This window comes from Pholis gunnellus (genome assembly GCF_910591455.1).
Source record: "Pholis gunnellus genome assembly, chromosome: 16".
NCBI classification, from domain to species: Eukaryota; Metazoa; Chordata; class Actinopteri; order Perciformes; family Pholidae; genus Pholis; species Pholis gunnellus.
The window spans coordinates 8,340,007-8,355,705 of NC_136543.1; the positions used below are offsets into that span (position 1 = coordinate 8,340,007).

General features: G+C 41.0%; 1 protein-coding gene across 3 annotated transcripts in view; it reads right to left on the bottom strand.

The window, feature by feature from the left end:
- The window catches only part of akap9 (A kinase (PRKA) anchor protein 9), a 59,925-nt gene that overhangs the window by 42,364 nt on the left and 1,862 nt on the right, over window positions 1-15,699 (bottom strand). For all 3 annotated transcript variants that reach the window (XM_079175896.1, XM_079175895.1, XM_079175894.1), the window contains exons 2-7: window positions 9,209-9,481; window positions 2,758-2,802; window positions 1,887-1,949; window positions 755-895; window positions 317-472; window positions 55-189 (exon numbers count right to left, since the gene is read on the bottom strand). In XM_079175896.1, coding sequence (XP_079032022.1) covers window positions 55-189; window positions 317-472; window positions 755-895; window positions 1,887-1,949; window positions 2,758-2,802; window positions 9,209-9,481 — 813 coding nt within the window. The remainder of the gene's footprint in view (window positions 1-54; window positions 190-316; window positions 473-754; window positions 896-1,886; window positions 1,950-2,757; window positions 2,803-9,208; window positions 9,482-15,699) is intronic.

Here is a 15,699-nt window from a genome sequence, read left to right on the forward strand (position 1 = left end):
CATATTGCGTAACCACTTCCATTTAACAGAGCATCGCACTAGGCAACTTCTCACCATTTCCATCTCACTGAGCTTGAGCTGGAGCTCCTCCAGCTGCGGTTGGTAGTGATGGAGCTGCTGTCTGGCCTGCAGAAGATCAGCTGCTGTGCTGCTGTGGCTGGTGTTCCTCAGCGTCTCGCCCGCCTGCAGCTGGGAGTTTTCCATACACAGTTATTTATTAGTGAATACATGGATAGCAAGTAGAGGAACAAAAATGATAGTGTAGTGACCTGTGAGGGTCGGTAGTGCATGATAGAAGTTTAGACTTAGTTCCCACCTGCTGGAACTGAATGTGTAGTTTTTGGCTTTGCTCTGTAAGTTCCAGGAATTCTTTCATGATTTCGTCTTTCTCTTCACGAGCCTGCTGAAGATTAGCCGTCAGCTGGGTGATGATGCCATCTCGCTGCTTCAGAGCAGCCTCAAAGTCCTGCAGCTAGAAACGTTAAATGCAATTTAGTAAAATCCCCTTTTATAGTGAGATAGAGCAAACATATGAGGAGATTTTCCAAGGACAGTTTAAAAACAGCAGTAAAACACACACGCTTGTAAGGCTGAAGAGGTGTTATAAAGAGGCAATCAATGTGCCGTTTGTTTAGGCTACACAGCTTTCTGATAGAGGAATAAAGAAGTTCCTGCCCTTGATGTGAGTGTTTTGCAGCGCGTCATTTACAGCCACAGGTATTCAGAATAGTTTATACAATCTCATCACATCTACCTGCTGTACTCCCTCTGTGCCAAAGACAGCCCTGATTTCTTCAAGCTCTCGACTCAGCTCCTCCACTGCCTGGGTCTTGGCAGCTAGAGCATCCTCCATCGTACCGCCCTTCGTCACCTGTTGCAGGGACTCCACCTCCTCCTGAACGGGAAAAATAGCACTTTTAAAAAAAAAAAATGGTTTTGGTAAAGCAACCGAGATGTTTTTAAGAATGAGCTTAGCAATTAGTCACCACCATAGAGCGACAGCAGTTAGCATGAAGGAATGTGTCAAAATGCAACGGCAGTAACCCAAAGCAGTTTAGGCAAAGTCTGTTAGTTCTATAAGGGGGAGTTAAAAAAGCCAGAAAGGTAACTACATTCAGCTCGACCCCTGATGATTAAACTTAATACTGTCAATGAAAACAAGAAGTTGTGGATCAACCAAAGTGAAGTCTGAACGTGGGCAACAACTACAATAGTACTTTTTAAAATATTTATCCTTTCCCAGTTGTCGCTAATTTCGTAGATTGCTGACAGATCTGAATGTTCTCAAAGTAATTAAAAAGGGAAACTCCAACATTTAGCAAGACAATCAAAAAAACAATCATGAAGTGTAGAACACGGCTCAAATTTTGCTGTAATTTTATCCTTTCGAATCATTTTTAGAACCAGAAAAGTATCTGACCCGTCACAAGTCTTTAAATCTGCAACAAATTCAAGGAAATGAACAAGGGGTGTATTGATGAGCAACTCCTTGGTTTCGGTTTCCTCTGTTCAAATATCGCCTCAGTGAATCTAAAGACAGAAGCTATTTGTGTAACTGTCCTCTCTCTACTTCTCTATCGTTCCCTGAATCTCCTCCAGTTGTCACACATCTTTTACAACTCAAAAATGTCACAAAGTTTCGATCCTAAACCCTTCCGCCATTTGAGCTTTCAATATTGTCCTTCATAACGTGATTCTTCTTTCCTTTCCCCACTGTAAAGCTTTCAAATGCCCAGCATATATGTAGGCATAGTCAAGCAAGTGCAGCATAAAACAGGCTTGGTTAGTGGGTTATAAGAAATCTTGCGAAATCTAAAGTATAAGCAAACAGAGTTACGTCCAGCAGCCAGCAGAGCCGAAAGAGCTGCTTCATCAGATTACTGTACCCAGATAAAATCCTTCGAAGGCATCATTAGGTTCTCTGTCATCTCATCGTGGCACCCATTTACCTGTTAATTCACAACGCTGTCAGTGAAACATTAAGATCTGGGAGTCGGGACGGAAAAGTCCACATCTTGACAAACGTTCTTGAATGTCGAGTTATGGACTAAAAGCACATTTAAATGATCCTCTTACTGATATAGATTCTTACTCAGACAACAGATGATCGTGTGTTAACATGTAGTTACATTAGGAAGCATAATGGCAGAAAATCAGAAAGAAAAGTTGTAATCATTTTTGATGATGCTGGTTTTAAGTAGTGGCATCTTTAGAAGAACAATCTTCATCTGACTTGTAATTGTATTTATGTAGCATCATTAAAGTACAACATCCAGCTCAACGTGCATTAAGGACACATTTTAAGAACAGGCGAAGGACTAAAACTTAAACTAAGACCAACTATTTTACTGAAAAGGATTTGCTAGGTTTGCAGTTGACCTTTAGTGATTTATCCACCACAGAAAGATTTTACGAGCATTCAAACCTCTCTAGTAGTCCAGCTCAGTGGATGTGCACTGGTGGTCTACTGTGATCTGATTCCCTTGGCTGTTTCAGTTCTCCACTACCATTTCCAATTAAAACAAGTCAAAAGTATCTTCAGTCAGTAAAGTGTCCCATATGGATCTCCGTAACAGGAAGTGAGCCACAGGTGTGACCATGAACACAACCACACCAGCAGCCCTTCAATGTGCAAACTGCGTCAGTGTGAACTTGTCATTGTTCAAAACATTTGGAGTTATTATAAAATCAAAAAGGAGAAAAAAAAAAGGTTCATATCACAAAGTGATATACATACTTTCAGAAAGTTCATCTCACCTCTGACGAATAATCTTCAGCAGTCGTGGACATTTCACTCTCCGGCTGCAACAGAGAAGATGAAGAGAATCTCATAAATAGTGAATGTAGAAAACTAACATATGATCCACGTAAAATGGATTTCAATCCAAACACATGACAAGTTAAGCAAGTGTGTAGATAGGATAGCCAAAGCTTCCCAATAAAACATAATCCAAGTCCCCCCACCCACACACACACACACACACACACACACACACACACACACACACACACACACACACACACACACAGTGGAGAAGACATAAAACTCGCAATTTGGCACAACTGTGAGATCAATATAAGGAGGAACCACCATGAATCATTTGGAACAACTAACTCAGTCAAACACGTATTATATTATTCAGAGTACTCGCAGTAACCGTCTGCAGACAGTAACGGGGTCTCTCCACAGCACAGCCCTGCTTATAGTGGAGCTAATTGCAAACGTTTACAGCAATATAAAATAATTATTAGGGAGGGAATCATGACCTAACACAAGCTCCAAGAAGCTTATTACAAGCTCATTAAAAGGCAAATAATACGAGAGCGACTTCATTCTCTGCTGAGGTAGATATTACTCCAATAAATCTTTACATGGCAAATAGTTGTTTGCCTTTATATTAATGCCATGAATGTCGCATATTGCTCCTTTAAAAACTACGATTTTCTTTATAGTCAAAGCAAATATTTAAATAAAAACGCAATAATGTGTTTCCTTATTTAAATTGTGTGTTTCTGTGCAAATAACCACTATAGATACAATGAAGGTTTACACTGATTTCTGGGATATTTTTCAGATGGCTCGGGGACGGCGGAGGTTTGCTGTCGTTCTGTAGTTCTTAGAAAGAAAATTGGCTGGTCAGAATAAAAAAAAAAGATAATTAAAAAAATCTATAAATAGGCCAAGGAAATTGCAATCTCTGCCCCACTGCTGCTTTCTCAGTCCTGTGGAGTAATTACGGCCTTTATTGAAGTCCCTTTTTGAGTTAATTCCTGCGTCATACTTTGAAACTGTATGGGGTCCAGAACAAGAGTGAAATTACAGGTTTTACTTTGATTGCAAAACTTCCGCACCTCGAAAAAGCAAAGTGCACAAAGAAAAATACTGACCAAGTAACACGTGACGTATGAAAATTATATAACGACCTTGTTGATTTCAGGAAAGTTTCCTTGCAGCTGCTGATGTCTCAGCGGCATCGGTGAGTCAACACATTTGTATTTGCAATTACATCTATTGTAAATAGTCTCGACAATGGACCCATTTTGATGCTGTTGTGTTTCCACAGCAACCATTTCCTGCTCACAAAAAGCTGCATCACTAGAAAAACCATCTGTAGAGAATCAAGCAGTGGTGGGCCGTCAGTTATAGCTATTTTATAATTTTTCATAAATACACTACATGTATTATAATTATTTTCCCCATTAGCTTATTTGCTCATTGCACAGCTACTGTCTTCCTCAGTTGCTCTGCTTCCAGTGCAGCTTGTTTTAAGTAGAGCTTTTATCCAATCAGATTTCACCTCTGTGTCTCTAGGTAAGAAGAGAGGCTTCCATTTAAGTGAATGGGGACGATATTGATTATCGTCATAGTCTTCAACCAATCAGATCTTTAGTTTGACATGTTGGGCGTATTCTTTGACGTGTCAGAGCTACCGAGGTAGTCTACAAGTACGTCAGTATTAACGTGCGGTGTGATTGGTCAGTGGGCCAGCGTCACTGTTGTGAAGCTGAAGCAGCTAGCAGAACTTAGTATTAGTAGTAACAGTTCAAGTTGAAAGATATGTAAGAAATTATGACATTGACGTGACATTTTTAGCGTTTTGCTTGGTGTAGCTTTGTTTTTTGAACACTCAATGGCTGAAGGAGGAGGAGAAATGGATTTGGGAGTTACTGGCAACGCCATTCTGGAGAAGGACATTTCCAGAATCATCGTATCAAAGGGTCGGCCAACCCCACAGCTGGCAGCCCTGACCCAGCCAGGAAAAGGATTTGTACGAACGGTATTCCTGGCTGACAGCGTCGGAGAAGCGTTGCACATTTCATGGCTAAGAATGCGTTTTATTTGCGACTGCGCGTCTGGATTTCGCTGGATTTGCTAACCGAGGCAGCAACACGACACCATAGCACGGCAGGACACTTACAAGCTACGGTGCTTTTGAAAACTTTCGCTGAGACCCGAGTGGATCTACAACTCAATGAACACGTTCGCAGAAGAACCTCTTACTGGAACTGAACCGCACTGATGTTCTGTACAACCGCGTCATTGAACTCTTTGTAATCAAAGAAAGGAGGATGGACTTTGTCTTTAAATAGTGAACAGCAGCTTTGGTAAGTGAACTGCTTTTGTGTTTTTACATCTGCAGTAGCGTTACTACTGTGTTAATTTATCTATGGTGTCGTTTTTATGATATGGTTAATATTGTTCCCTCTGAAGTGAATAATATTTGAATGGTGCTCTTTAGTGTGCGGTGGAATATGTGTTTTAGCGCTGCAGTGTTGCTGGATTGATGTGTCATGCTTTGTTGTCATATAAATATACGTGACTGGTTCTCGTGAGTTTGTTGTCATTGTGTTAATTACGTTGATTTTGACTATATGCATCGTCCGTTAATGACAAAGCATCCCGTCATGTGCGTATTAATTTATCCGTTTTCTTTAACAAAGCAAGCATTATGGTCTGGAGAAATGGGGATTGTGTGGCGATTGCTTTAGCCCTGTTTGAATCAGTAGGGAATAGCTAAACGCTGCGGGGAGAGTTTGTAGCGTGTGTGCTGCTGTTGGTTTTCCTGCTAAGCTAATTTAGCATAGTGTGCGTCCCAGAACATACGTGCATCACCAGAGTACAATGTTTTCATTCCGTGGTGGACGTGTCAGACAGCACGTTGGGTGGGTTGCCAGGTTGAGCGCAGTGGCTATTATATTTCCCACAATTTAAGCTTCTGCATTTTCCAAACGCACTAGTGTTATTCAAACGTATTGTTCGGTTCGTAAGCCTCGCACCGAACGGTTTAATGCGAATACGTGTGTTGTTACACCCCTAGAAACAAATAATAACCGTAGCTGTGGTGTCATAATGAGGTTATTAGGAGGTAGTTCAACTGTAGAAGGACAGCACTAAAGGCCCAGGCACTGGAATCAAGTCACATGACCAGGTAGACATGGAGGAGAACAAACGCATGAGAATAAACCATTTAACTTCAAATGGTTGCATCATTTATCCACATAAATAATTCTCACACACTGCGCTCAGTGTGGCAATGCACGAGTTTCATTTGAACAGCGTAAACGTACAGAATGTCTCACAGTGTTCTGTGAGACATTCACACAGTTCCTTCTGTGACAGAAATGTTGCTTCCAAGGTGAACATTTTTTTTTTTTTGCCTTGCAACAAAACATTCAATCAACCTTAAGGTCTGCTAAAAGACTGTTGTTCGCACGCAGGAATTGGTGACACAGGCCGACGCATCTCAACCCGTTTAAAAAGGCTATTGTCTGTTTCCATGGCAACCAGTAGTTTTGTGGGCAAGTACCGCATCAAGCGTACAGCGGGGTCAGAGACGAGTGGCTGCACAGCGCCAGGAAAAAAAAAAAGAGACCGAGAGGACTCGAACGATGGAAGTAAAAAGGTCGGCCCTCACGTGTCTGCACCTTTTTCTGTTTTAACCCTCCTGTTATGTTTGTTTCTCAGGTACAGCAATGATGTTCCTGGGTCAATGTGACCCGGTGCATGTTTAATCATCCAGAAGTTGTGAATGGAGTTATTCCCCCCTCCATAGATCAGAGTTCAATTAGGATAACGCACTCGTTTTCATGAAAAATACATGTTCAAACTATTTTCTAGGTACTCTGGAAAAACCTAGATGAAAATTGCATTTGTCTACCATAACATGTATTTTTTTCTCAATTCTTTTTACATTTTGAAACTTTCTTTTTTTCATGGGGTGATGTAGATAAATAGAGAAGAGACACCTTTGCTGTTCAGGGTCATATTGACCCGCTCACTCAAATTCAAGCCAAATGAGTCATGAGGATTTGTATTGAAAGTAAACTCTATTTATGTTCATTTATAGTGTTAAGAAACAGACATTTACAAAAATTAACAAGAGATGAGCACAATGAACGAGGTGTGTGTGTGTGTGTGTGTGTGTGTGTGTGTGTGTGTGTGTGTGTGTGTGTGTGTGTGTGTGTGTGTGTGAGTGTGTTTCTATGCGTTTGTCTGTGTATCTGTTTCTTCACAGCACACGAGTGACATGTCGTCTTTATAATATTTTCGGCAGACAGTCTTGGCTGACGTGTGTTGGGTGAGGATGAACACTGTATTTCACAATTTTGTGACGCGACTGTCTCGCTTGGAGGAACAGGTACATCAGTTTCCTCATCTGATGGTTCATAATCAGCACCATTATAATCTGAATTGACCTCAAGATGGTCTTCATCTTCAGACACATCCTCCTCTATTTCACTGCCGTGATCAAGGGCATGCTCCAGAGCCTCCAGGGCTGTCATCCTTTTGTTTCTGTTGCTCATGTGGTCCTACAGTAAGCTGCTGTGTTGAATGTATCTGCAGAGTGTAATGTTGGTAGGACTCCCAAATAATGCCCTGTTTTCTCCTGCTAAGTGTGGGCGGAGTTTTCCCGCGGGAAAATAAAAGGTTCCCATCAAAGTCAAAATAGTATCTGTATTTCTCGCACAGGTGGGTAGTGAGAAAGAGTGCGTGTGTGTGTGAGAAATGTTTTTTATAGATTTTCAAACTTCGAAACGGGTCAATTTGACCCGCAACATAACAGGAGGGTTAAAATAGCCGATATAATAATATCATGTTTATCACAATCATTATTGAGAAGTTTTTGCAGGTTTGAAGCATGTTTGTTACGTTAACAGAGTAAATACCAATCATCCTTTCAAATGGAACCATGTTTTGAATTAAAGCAGGCGTAGCACAATCAAAACCTTTTAGAAGTTTGTGAATATTTGATATTTATCACAGAACAGTGGGGCAGAAAAGCAGCAGTCTTGTAATGCAGCAGTAGTTGAGTGTAAAAGCAACATTACAGGATTATCTTCTATTCAAAGTCGAGCATCGAGTCTGCAGACTCCTTCAAGGCAAAAGTCTCAAGACACAAGGACACTAATGCAAACTAAAAGCATGCTGCAAACAAATCTCAAAAGGGTATTTAAGTCTTTTTGAAAAGTCTACTCTTAGAATACAAAGTCTAATTTGATTTTTGGCAATGTGCATTGTGAGAATCCATAATTGACTGATAATTTCCAAAGAAGGTTTGTGGTAAAAACTCTGTAATCCAGTAAAATTATAAGGAAAATAGGCTTTTCTTTGAAAGAAAGACTCCCTTAAAACCAAAGTAATTATTAATTCTGGGAAATGTTATTCTTCATTCTTCAAGTGTAGCATATTTGTTTATGTTTTAGTAAATTGTTTGAATGCCATACATCTCCACCTGGACTCTTCAATTAATGAAGACAGAATTAAAACAGAATTAAAAGATTTCTGAAGGAAATAAGGAAAAATATTTTATTTACTTTTTTCTTTCCTGTTGAAATTCCTGCTCTCTGTTGTCATGACAGCTACAGCAGGCTCATTAAGCTCCAGGAGACAAAAGAAACTCGGTCGAGAACAATGATCATTTCCACACAGCTCTACAGCGGGTACAATTACATCTCTTATGATAATGACAGAAAACTAAAGCCATAAAATGCCTGAAGTTAAAAGACTTTGTTGGTGCAGGAGGAGCAGACGGACTAATTATTATAATATAGTATTAATCAAATCTGACACAACAGAGACGGAAGAAACACTTTCATGTCCAATATAACCCAGATTCATGAATAAACATGATATATTTTGAGCATTTAGGCAGTGAACTCTCTGAAGGGATATTCTGGATGCATCATACAAAAAAATAGCTTTAGTCATAATTTTAGAAATAATTCCAAAAAACAGAGTGGCATATTATGCAACCTTGTCTTATTGTAACAAGAGGTCTTTTACAATATTGTACACCAGTGGCCATGAGGATTGTACTGCTAATGAGTAACTGAGATATCACTCACTAGTTTTCTCAGTGGCTAGATCTTAATTGTACCAATGGGCAGTTAAACCTAGGTCTGAATTGTGTTTGGAGACTGAGTCTATTCAACTTTAACACGACAATAGTCAGAAATCCTTCCTGAACGGCCCTTTTATTTTGAAATTCCACAGGATGCAGCAGATGAATTCTCATCACTTTACTAATTAGAGGCAAATCTTTACCTTTCTCACTTGTGTCAGCGGGTTGATTGATTAAGTGAAACAATCATTCATGTTGTTAATTTCTCCACATTTTCTCCATAAATCAATGATAATCTGCTTAAAAATAATAAATGGGATTCTGTATGTGAATAGTGAACTACTGTAATAAGTTGTTTTGTCTACCTCTATTGTGTAGGTCTGGTCATGCTTGACAGTCTCTCCACTCCGCAGTGTCCTGGCAAAGGTAAACTCCGTGGTTGGTGGGTCAGTAGTTCCTTCTGGTGATCCATCTTGTCCTCCACCTGAGACCTCCTCTCTTCCCACAGACGGATCCGGCTCCACCTCCACCCTTCTTGGCGAATCCCCCTCCGAGTCCTCTCCCAGCTTCTTTTTCTTCTTCTTTTTCTGTTTCTTCTGGGAGTCCGCGTGAGCTTTTCTCTGGCGATACTCAGCCAACTGGAGAAGGAAGATGGGGGAAAGGCAATGTTAAAGATATGACTCAATGGTGGGCCTTAGAAGCTGAAAAAAACCAAACATTTGAAGCATCCTCTCTATTAGGTATTCTAGTCTACATCTCTGGTCGGCGCTTCCGTTCAGATCTTTTTTTATCTGACCCTAATGCTAAGAACCACCTGCTTTTGTCTAATTCACAACTTCATTAGTCTGCCCAGCAAAGAGTTTATACTTCTAACAAAGAGTAAAAAACAACATATGAACCCACTCCGAGTCGAACCAGTTTGGTGAAACTGAAGCGAAACATTGTGTATCCCAAAACGGCGTCTTCCCCGCTCCATGTGAGTCGTCCCGCCCGGTGTCCATATGACCAGACACATGCCTCTTGCTCTGCCAGCTTCTAATCCTGACTAAAAGGATTGCATTTCTAAACTGTGTCAACGATCGCGCCTGAACAGCATTAACACTGATCTCCTTCGCCATCATCAAAACGGTATCCTCTGCTTTATTTTGCAACCAAACATTGTGGTGTTTAAATTGTCAATCTCGGATTCGTGCTAGAAACTATTTTTTGTGGGTACAAGAACCAATCTCCACTTCATAATTTAATTTGAGTTTCATATTTGGGATTGGACTTCACAACAGTATCACGCTGCTTGGCCTGATACAGTCGTTTTCATGAATTGTGCTTCTAAGGATAAACTAAAACTTTAAAATACAAACTTAAAAGTCTTCTGTCTGTCAAAGAAATCTTTAAATCATAGAAATTAAGGCTTCAACACTTATTTCTGTTATTGACTAACCTTTCAAATAATTGATTTGATCAATAACTGATTATTAAATGTCACAGAGTAGTAAAACAATCTTCAAATTTCTTTGTTTTTTTGTTTGTCAGGCAACAGAGCAAGAAGAGAGCCACAGACAAAAGCAGGCTGACTGGTGCAGTTAAATGAATTGTTAATCAAAAGGCTTACAAACTGAGACTCCGAGACGGAGGCGGGTAAAGGGCAAGACAACGAAGACGAGGGAGCTGTGCTGGTATGTGTACCAATGACTGATTGGGAAAGTGAGAACAGGTGAGCGGGAGGTCTGCTGGGAGCAGGGCTAACGAGGGACAGGTGAAACTAATTGACACCGTGAACAAAAGCAACAGGAGTACTTCACACTAATCATCACCAATGATGACATGAATTACACCGCCTGGTTAGTTACTACTATTGTATTTATTATGTGTGAACAACCGGGGGACAGCAAATAGACGGCAGAATCAGCAGAGCAGGGCAGACAACTGGGGCTGCAGGTGTCACAGCACAGGTGTTGCACGGATTGCTATAGATATATATAGATATATAGACAGACTGTTACCAAGAATACCTTGCTAATGCCTGCTCACCTGTCCTCGAAATACCCATGTCACTGGGTACATGGGTATTTACATACACCTCCAAATATTAAGAAGGTACAGCAAAGTGTAATGGTACAGCCACATATCTGGCAGTAGCTCAGTCTATGAAATTTAAAAGCATATCTGGTGATATCACCCAGCCCATAAATGTCTGTTAAAGGTACCCTGCGGTGTTAGAAACGCTAGCAATCTTTTCATGAGTGGGTCCTTGTTTTGTTTGTTCTTGTGCACATGTACATGCTTGTAACGTTATGCACATTCCTGCCATTGGTTTGATACATTGAAATGATTTACAGGTCTGGGTAATATGCCAAGAAAACCAGCAACGTGCTGGCAAAGGTATGAAGAAGACCGCGAGCAGGTTCAAATGGATCCTGTTTACATTTTTCAATGAAAAACTGCCTTACAAATTGTTTGCGAAGAAGGAATTTAATTAATTTAATATTTTGTAATAACGTTAATGAGGCTTCCTGAAAACTCGACAGGGCCCCTTTACGTACAATCAACTGTTGATTGACCTTCAGTACTTTGCTCTGAGGATGCAAAACAATTATTTCAGTATTTGTTAATATGGCAATTATTTTCTTGAATGATCAATTAATTAATTTGACTATAAGATGTCAGAAAATAGTGAAAAATCCCCTTTCAAATTCCCCACAACATACGCTCATCGATTTTGATCACCGTCTTGATTTGACCAACAGTTTACTTTCATACATCACACAGCAAATCCTGACCTTTGTGAAGCTGGAGATTGATGTTTGTTCTAGCATGAACAAATATCAATCGATTATCGAAATGTAGATCGACTAATAGATTACCTGCTGCCTCACCAACTGTAGAACATGCAGCACAGACTGTATGCACCACACTCCTGTAGCAGCAAAGTCAGCATGAAACGAAGCGCTGTTCGACAGGCTTGGTGGTGCTGCACAAAAGGTTCAAGGCCGACACGACAGAGCTGAGAGTGGGCGTCGTGGTCACGTCCCTCCGCCTACAACACACAGCTCAAAAGCAAAGGGCTTCTGATCTGTGCCTCTGCACCTCCACACACACACACACACACACACACACACCAGCCCTCATCTAAATATACCCATCCGTCTGTACTTCCACAAGAGCTTTATCCATCAAATACCAGGAGTGAGATATGAATGAATGTCTTACAGGATGGGAGAAATCTGGTGATTACGACAACAGAGAGGCTGTGAAACCACAACAACTGAGCCATCCTTTAGTTCTGACTCAGTCGGTATCAGACATTAGTAATCGTAGTGGATACGCGGTGGACCTGCCAGCAGAAATCACCCTGAGTTTCGGAGCAGTCTCGGGAAACCCAGACTTTCCGTTGAGCTGCTTATCATTTCAAGCTGCCCTATTTGGCCGGGCACAGCAGAGCATTGGCAGAACATATGGAGCACTGGAGCCTGTCGCTGTATCACCATCTGGGGAAAAGAGACTACGTAGGTGTATCACCATCTGCTGTCTGAAAACATGTACACAGGCAGATTTCTTTACACGTGTTTTTTTTTTTTTTTTTAGAATCCATGTTTACTGCTAGTGGCTGATTGTCAGCATCAACAACAAGTGATTTCTTTCAGCTGGTGAGATGAACTACATCGCAATTACAATCTGGTGTTACTGGGAGGCGTGGAGCGATAAACAATGAGCTCGGATGTGTGTTCGTGTGTGTCTTTTTATTTGCTTTTGAACAAAAATCAGTTTCGGCAGGATACGTTTCAGTTTGAGGACGTTACACAAACAACACACTGCAGTAGAGTTGAGATGAGATGGTGTACATCTTCCTACCATGAGAGATTCTGCTGTTTTGTTCATGCTGGGGTGGCTATTCCTTTAATAGGTCTGGGTGTATTAACTATTGTGAGCAAAGTTGGAATCAGTGAAAATATATATTTTTTTTAATTTAATTTAGCCCAAAACAAACATTACTTTCTGGTTATTTAATCCATGAACTGTTTATCAGTTGACTTAATAGAACTGGTACTATATCATGATTATAAATTACAATACCATGAAGAATATTTCATCTACCCATCTTGATTTTCAGGCTTTAAGTCACTCCTGTCAATTGTCAAAGCAATGTCAAAATCTGAAGAAAGAAACTATCTAAAATAGGTTTAATATGAATAAAAGCAAACGTATGAATGCTTTATGTGATGCATGATGATAAGTGAGGAACGGCGCTAGTGAAGCTAATGCTTCACTTGCAGTTGTGAATTGATGACGCATGAAAAGTCTTTTTCAGAAGATCAAAACTTTTGTGCCTCAAGAAAAAGAAAAGCATACTGAATGCACAAGTCTGTTCAAAACACTGGAAAAAGTACTCCATGTGCTGCTTAATATACTTATGACATATGTTGTTTACATTTGTGTCATTACAAGAGTGTTTCTCTAGTTTGGTTGATGCCTGTGAGATACGCAGCTAAAAATACGGAAGCAACACTGATATGCAGTAGTGCAGTGAGGGGGGGGGGGGTTAACAGCCTCCAATGTCATGTGTCAATGAGACTTGTCAGCAACATTGTGTTAGTCAACACCCAGCAACCACAGAATAAAAATCATGTGCTTTACACACACATCCCAGTTAGCGATCAACAATAGCTAATCGCCCTGAAACCACAGCAGCTGAGAGTCATTACGGTTTATTCTGATTCTCAGCACGCGCATGTTGTCTGTTGAACGAGGACATTTGGTTCCGTTTAATCTGCAGGTCCACGAATCACCCTCGCTTCTCTCAAGCAACACCTATTTTCCCCCCGGCGCTATACGTGCCTTTGCATTCAACAAACCTGAGCCATGATCACAGTCAAGTATCCTTATAACGTCTGCCGAGAATGAGGTGCTTCATGCATCATCATCGACAATTGTGACTTTCCAGATTGTTTGGTGCAAAACCACTTTTGCATGAACGCGGTAAAACACTGCACAGTGCATGACCAAATGGATCAAACTGCAAAAAAAAACACATTCTGTTCAGCTATTTTGGGCACACAGAAAACCTTTTCTCTCGTAAAATAAAGTGACTCACAACCAGCCTCTTCCGTGGTGTCTCTACATTAGTTATCAGCTGTGGTGTGCAGCTGCAGCTTCAGATGACTTCAGTACTTTCCTGCAAGATGCTGACTGTTAAAAACAAGTTTTGGTAAATATCCAAAGAGGAAGGCTCCTCTCAGTCATAACGAAAGGCTCCAGACATGCACATGTAAGTTAGGTTTAACCTTCCTCCAGGTTGCAGCTAATTTAAACTGGACAGCTGTTAGACCTTCGCATTCAATTAATCACAGGGCAATCCCATCTCAAGCCGCACAGCACGACATCACACGAGCTCCAAAAGCAATAAATGTTGAATATTCAAACATATAGGGGTTATAAAGACTGGAGCATAAAAGCAAACCCTCCAGTGCCAATAAAGCCAATTACGGAGATGAACAGGCCGCGGTGATCAAAGTGTATTCATCATATGGAGCTGTGCAGGACGACATACATGGTTAGGATTAACCATTCAGGCCTACGCTAAGTAGATAACCTTGAACCTTTGCTGTCCTCAAAACCTCCAACGAGGATGAGCTGTAGGCTATTTGAACTTCAAGAAAACCTGAGGCTGAACATATATTTACTCATATAAGAAGTTTGTTTAGGCAGTAATATATTGTAATTTGATTTGGAAATACTGACAGTAAGGCTGTAGCACAAACAGAATTCAACAAGTGCAGAATTACAAACGGCATTGTGCGGCAGATATTCACTGCCCTAATGCCTCTTTTTGCAGAATGGTACCAAGCTTTGCAAGTAAACAAATCAACCCGTCGATCTATAATAACGGCAGAAACCGGGAAGTTACAAGCATACTTTTAATCAGTGACCAGCAGACACATCAGAGCAGCAGAGAAACAAATGAGCACGCCGTCCTTCCTGAATGATGCGCGACTCCCTCGGGCCACATTGAAAACGCTGCAGTGCCCCTGAGCCAATCTGTAGCATTCTGAAAATGCTGGAACAGCAAACGAGCCGGCAGCTTATTCCCTGAAGTTTTATTAAAAATATGTGCCGTTCAACATACTGTGTATGCCGGACTAAGGGCAGGACTGATCCACAGACAAAAACATTCCAAAAGGGAACAACATTAAAAGTTGAATTCATTATATGCCAACGTCTCAACCTTTACTTGTAAAATAAAACACCTCTTTCATGTTTCAGTTGACAAAATGTAACTGTACTGAACCACACATGCAATTTACACAAAGTCTTCTTATGTGTGCCACCATAAGGCGACTTAAGCCTTGTGCAAGCGTCTGCCGAGTCTGGCTTTACGCGGTGTGAGGACCTGAAAGAGGTAAGAGGCCGGTAGAAAGGAAGCAACAGAGCGATCATGTTTACGTCCCCGCAGGAGGAATATCTGAGACAGTGAGTTTCTTTGACCGAACACAAAAATCGTTCCACCATCCAGAGCTCATCACTGCACAGTGTCTCAAAAGAATGTCACACTCAAAGCCTTATGTGCCGTATAACTGGAGTACTGCGCTGACGAAGTTGTGCGCGAGTAACTCCATTATGCTGGTAATGCACTTGTCAATGTGGTCTATTTTGCCACAGAGAAACGTTAGGTAAAAGAATGCTGCAGCTGATGGCTTGGGAACAAAAGGCCCGGCAGCACCAGCCTACAAGGAACGCTTCATTGTCTGGTATGACTCAACAGGCACTTGCTCGGGACGGACGTCATTCCAAGCCGGCTGCACAAGAGACGATCGACAGTTCTCCTTTCACTCAGACGTTAACATGAACTCAACCTGGACAA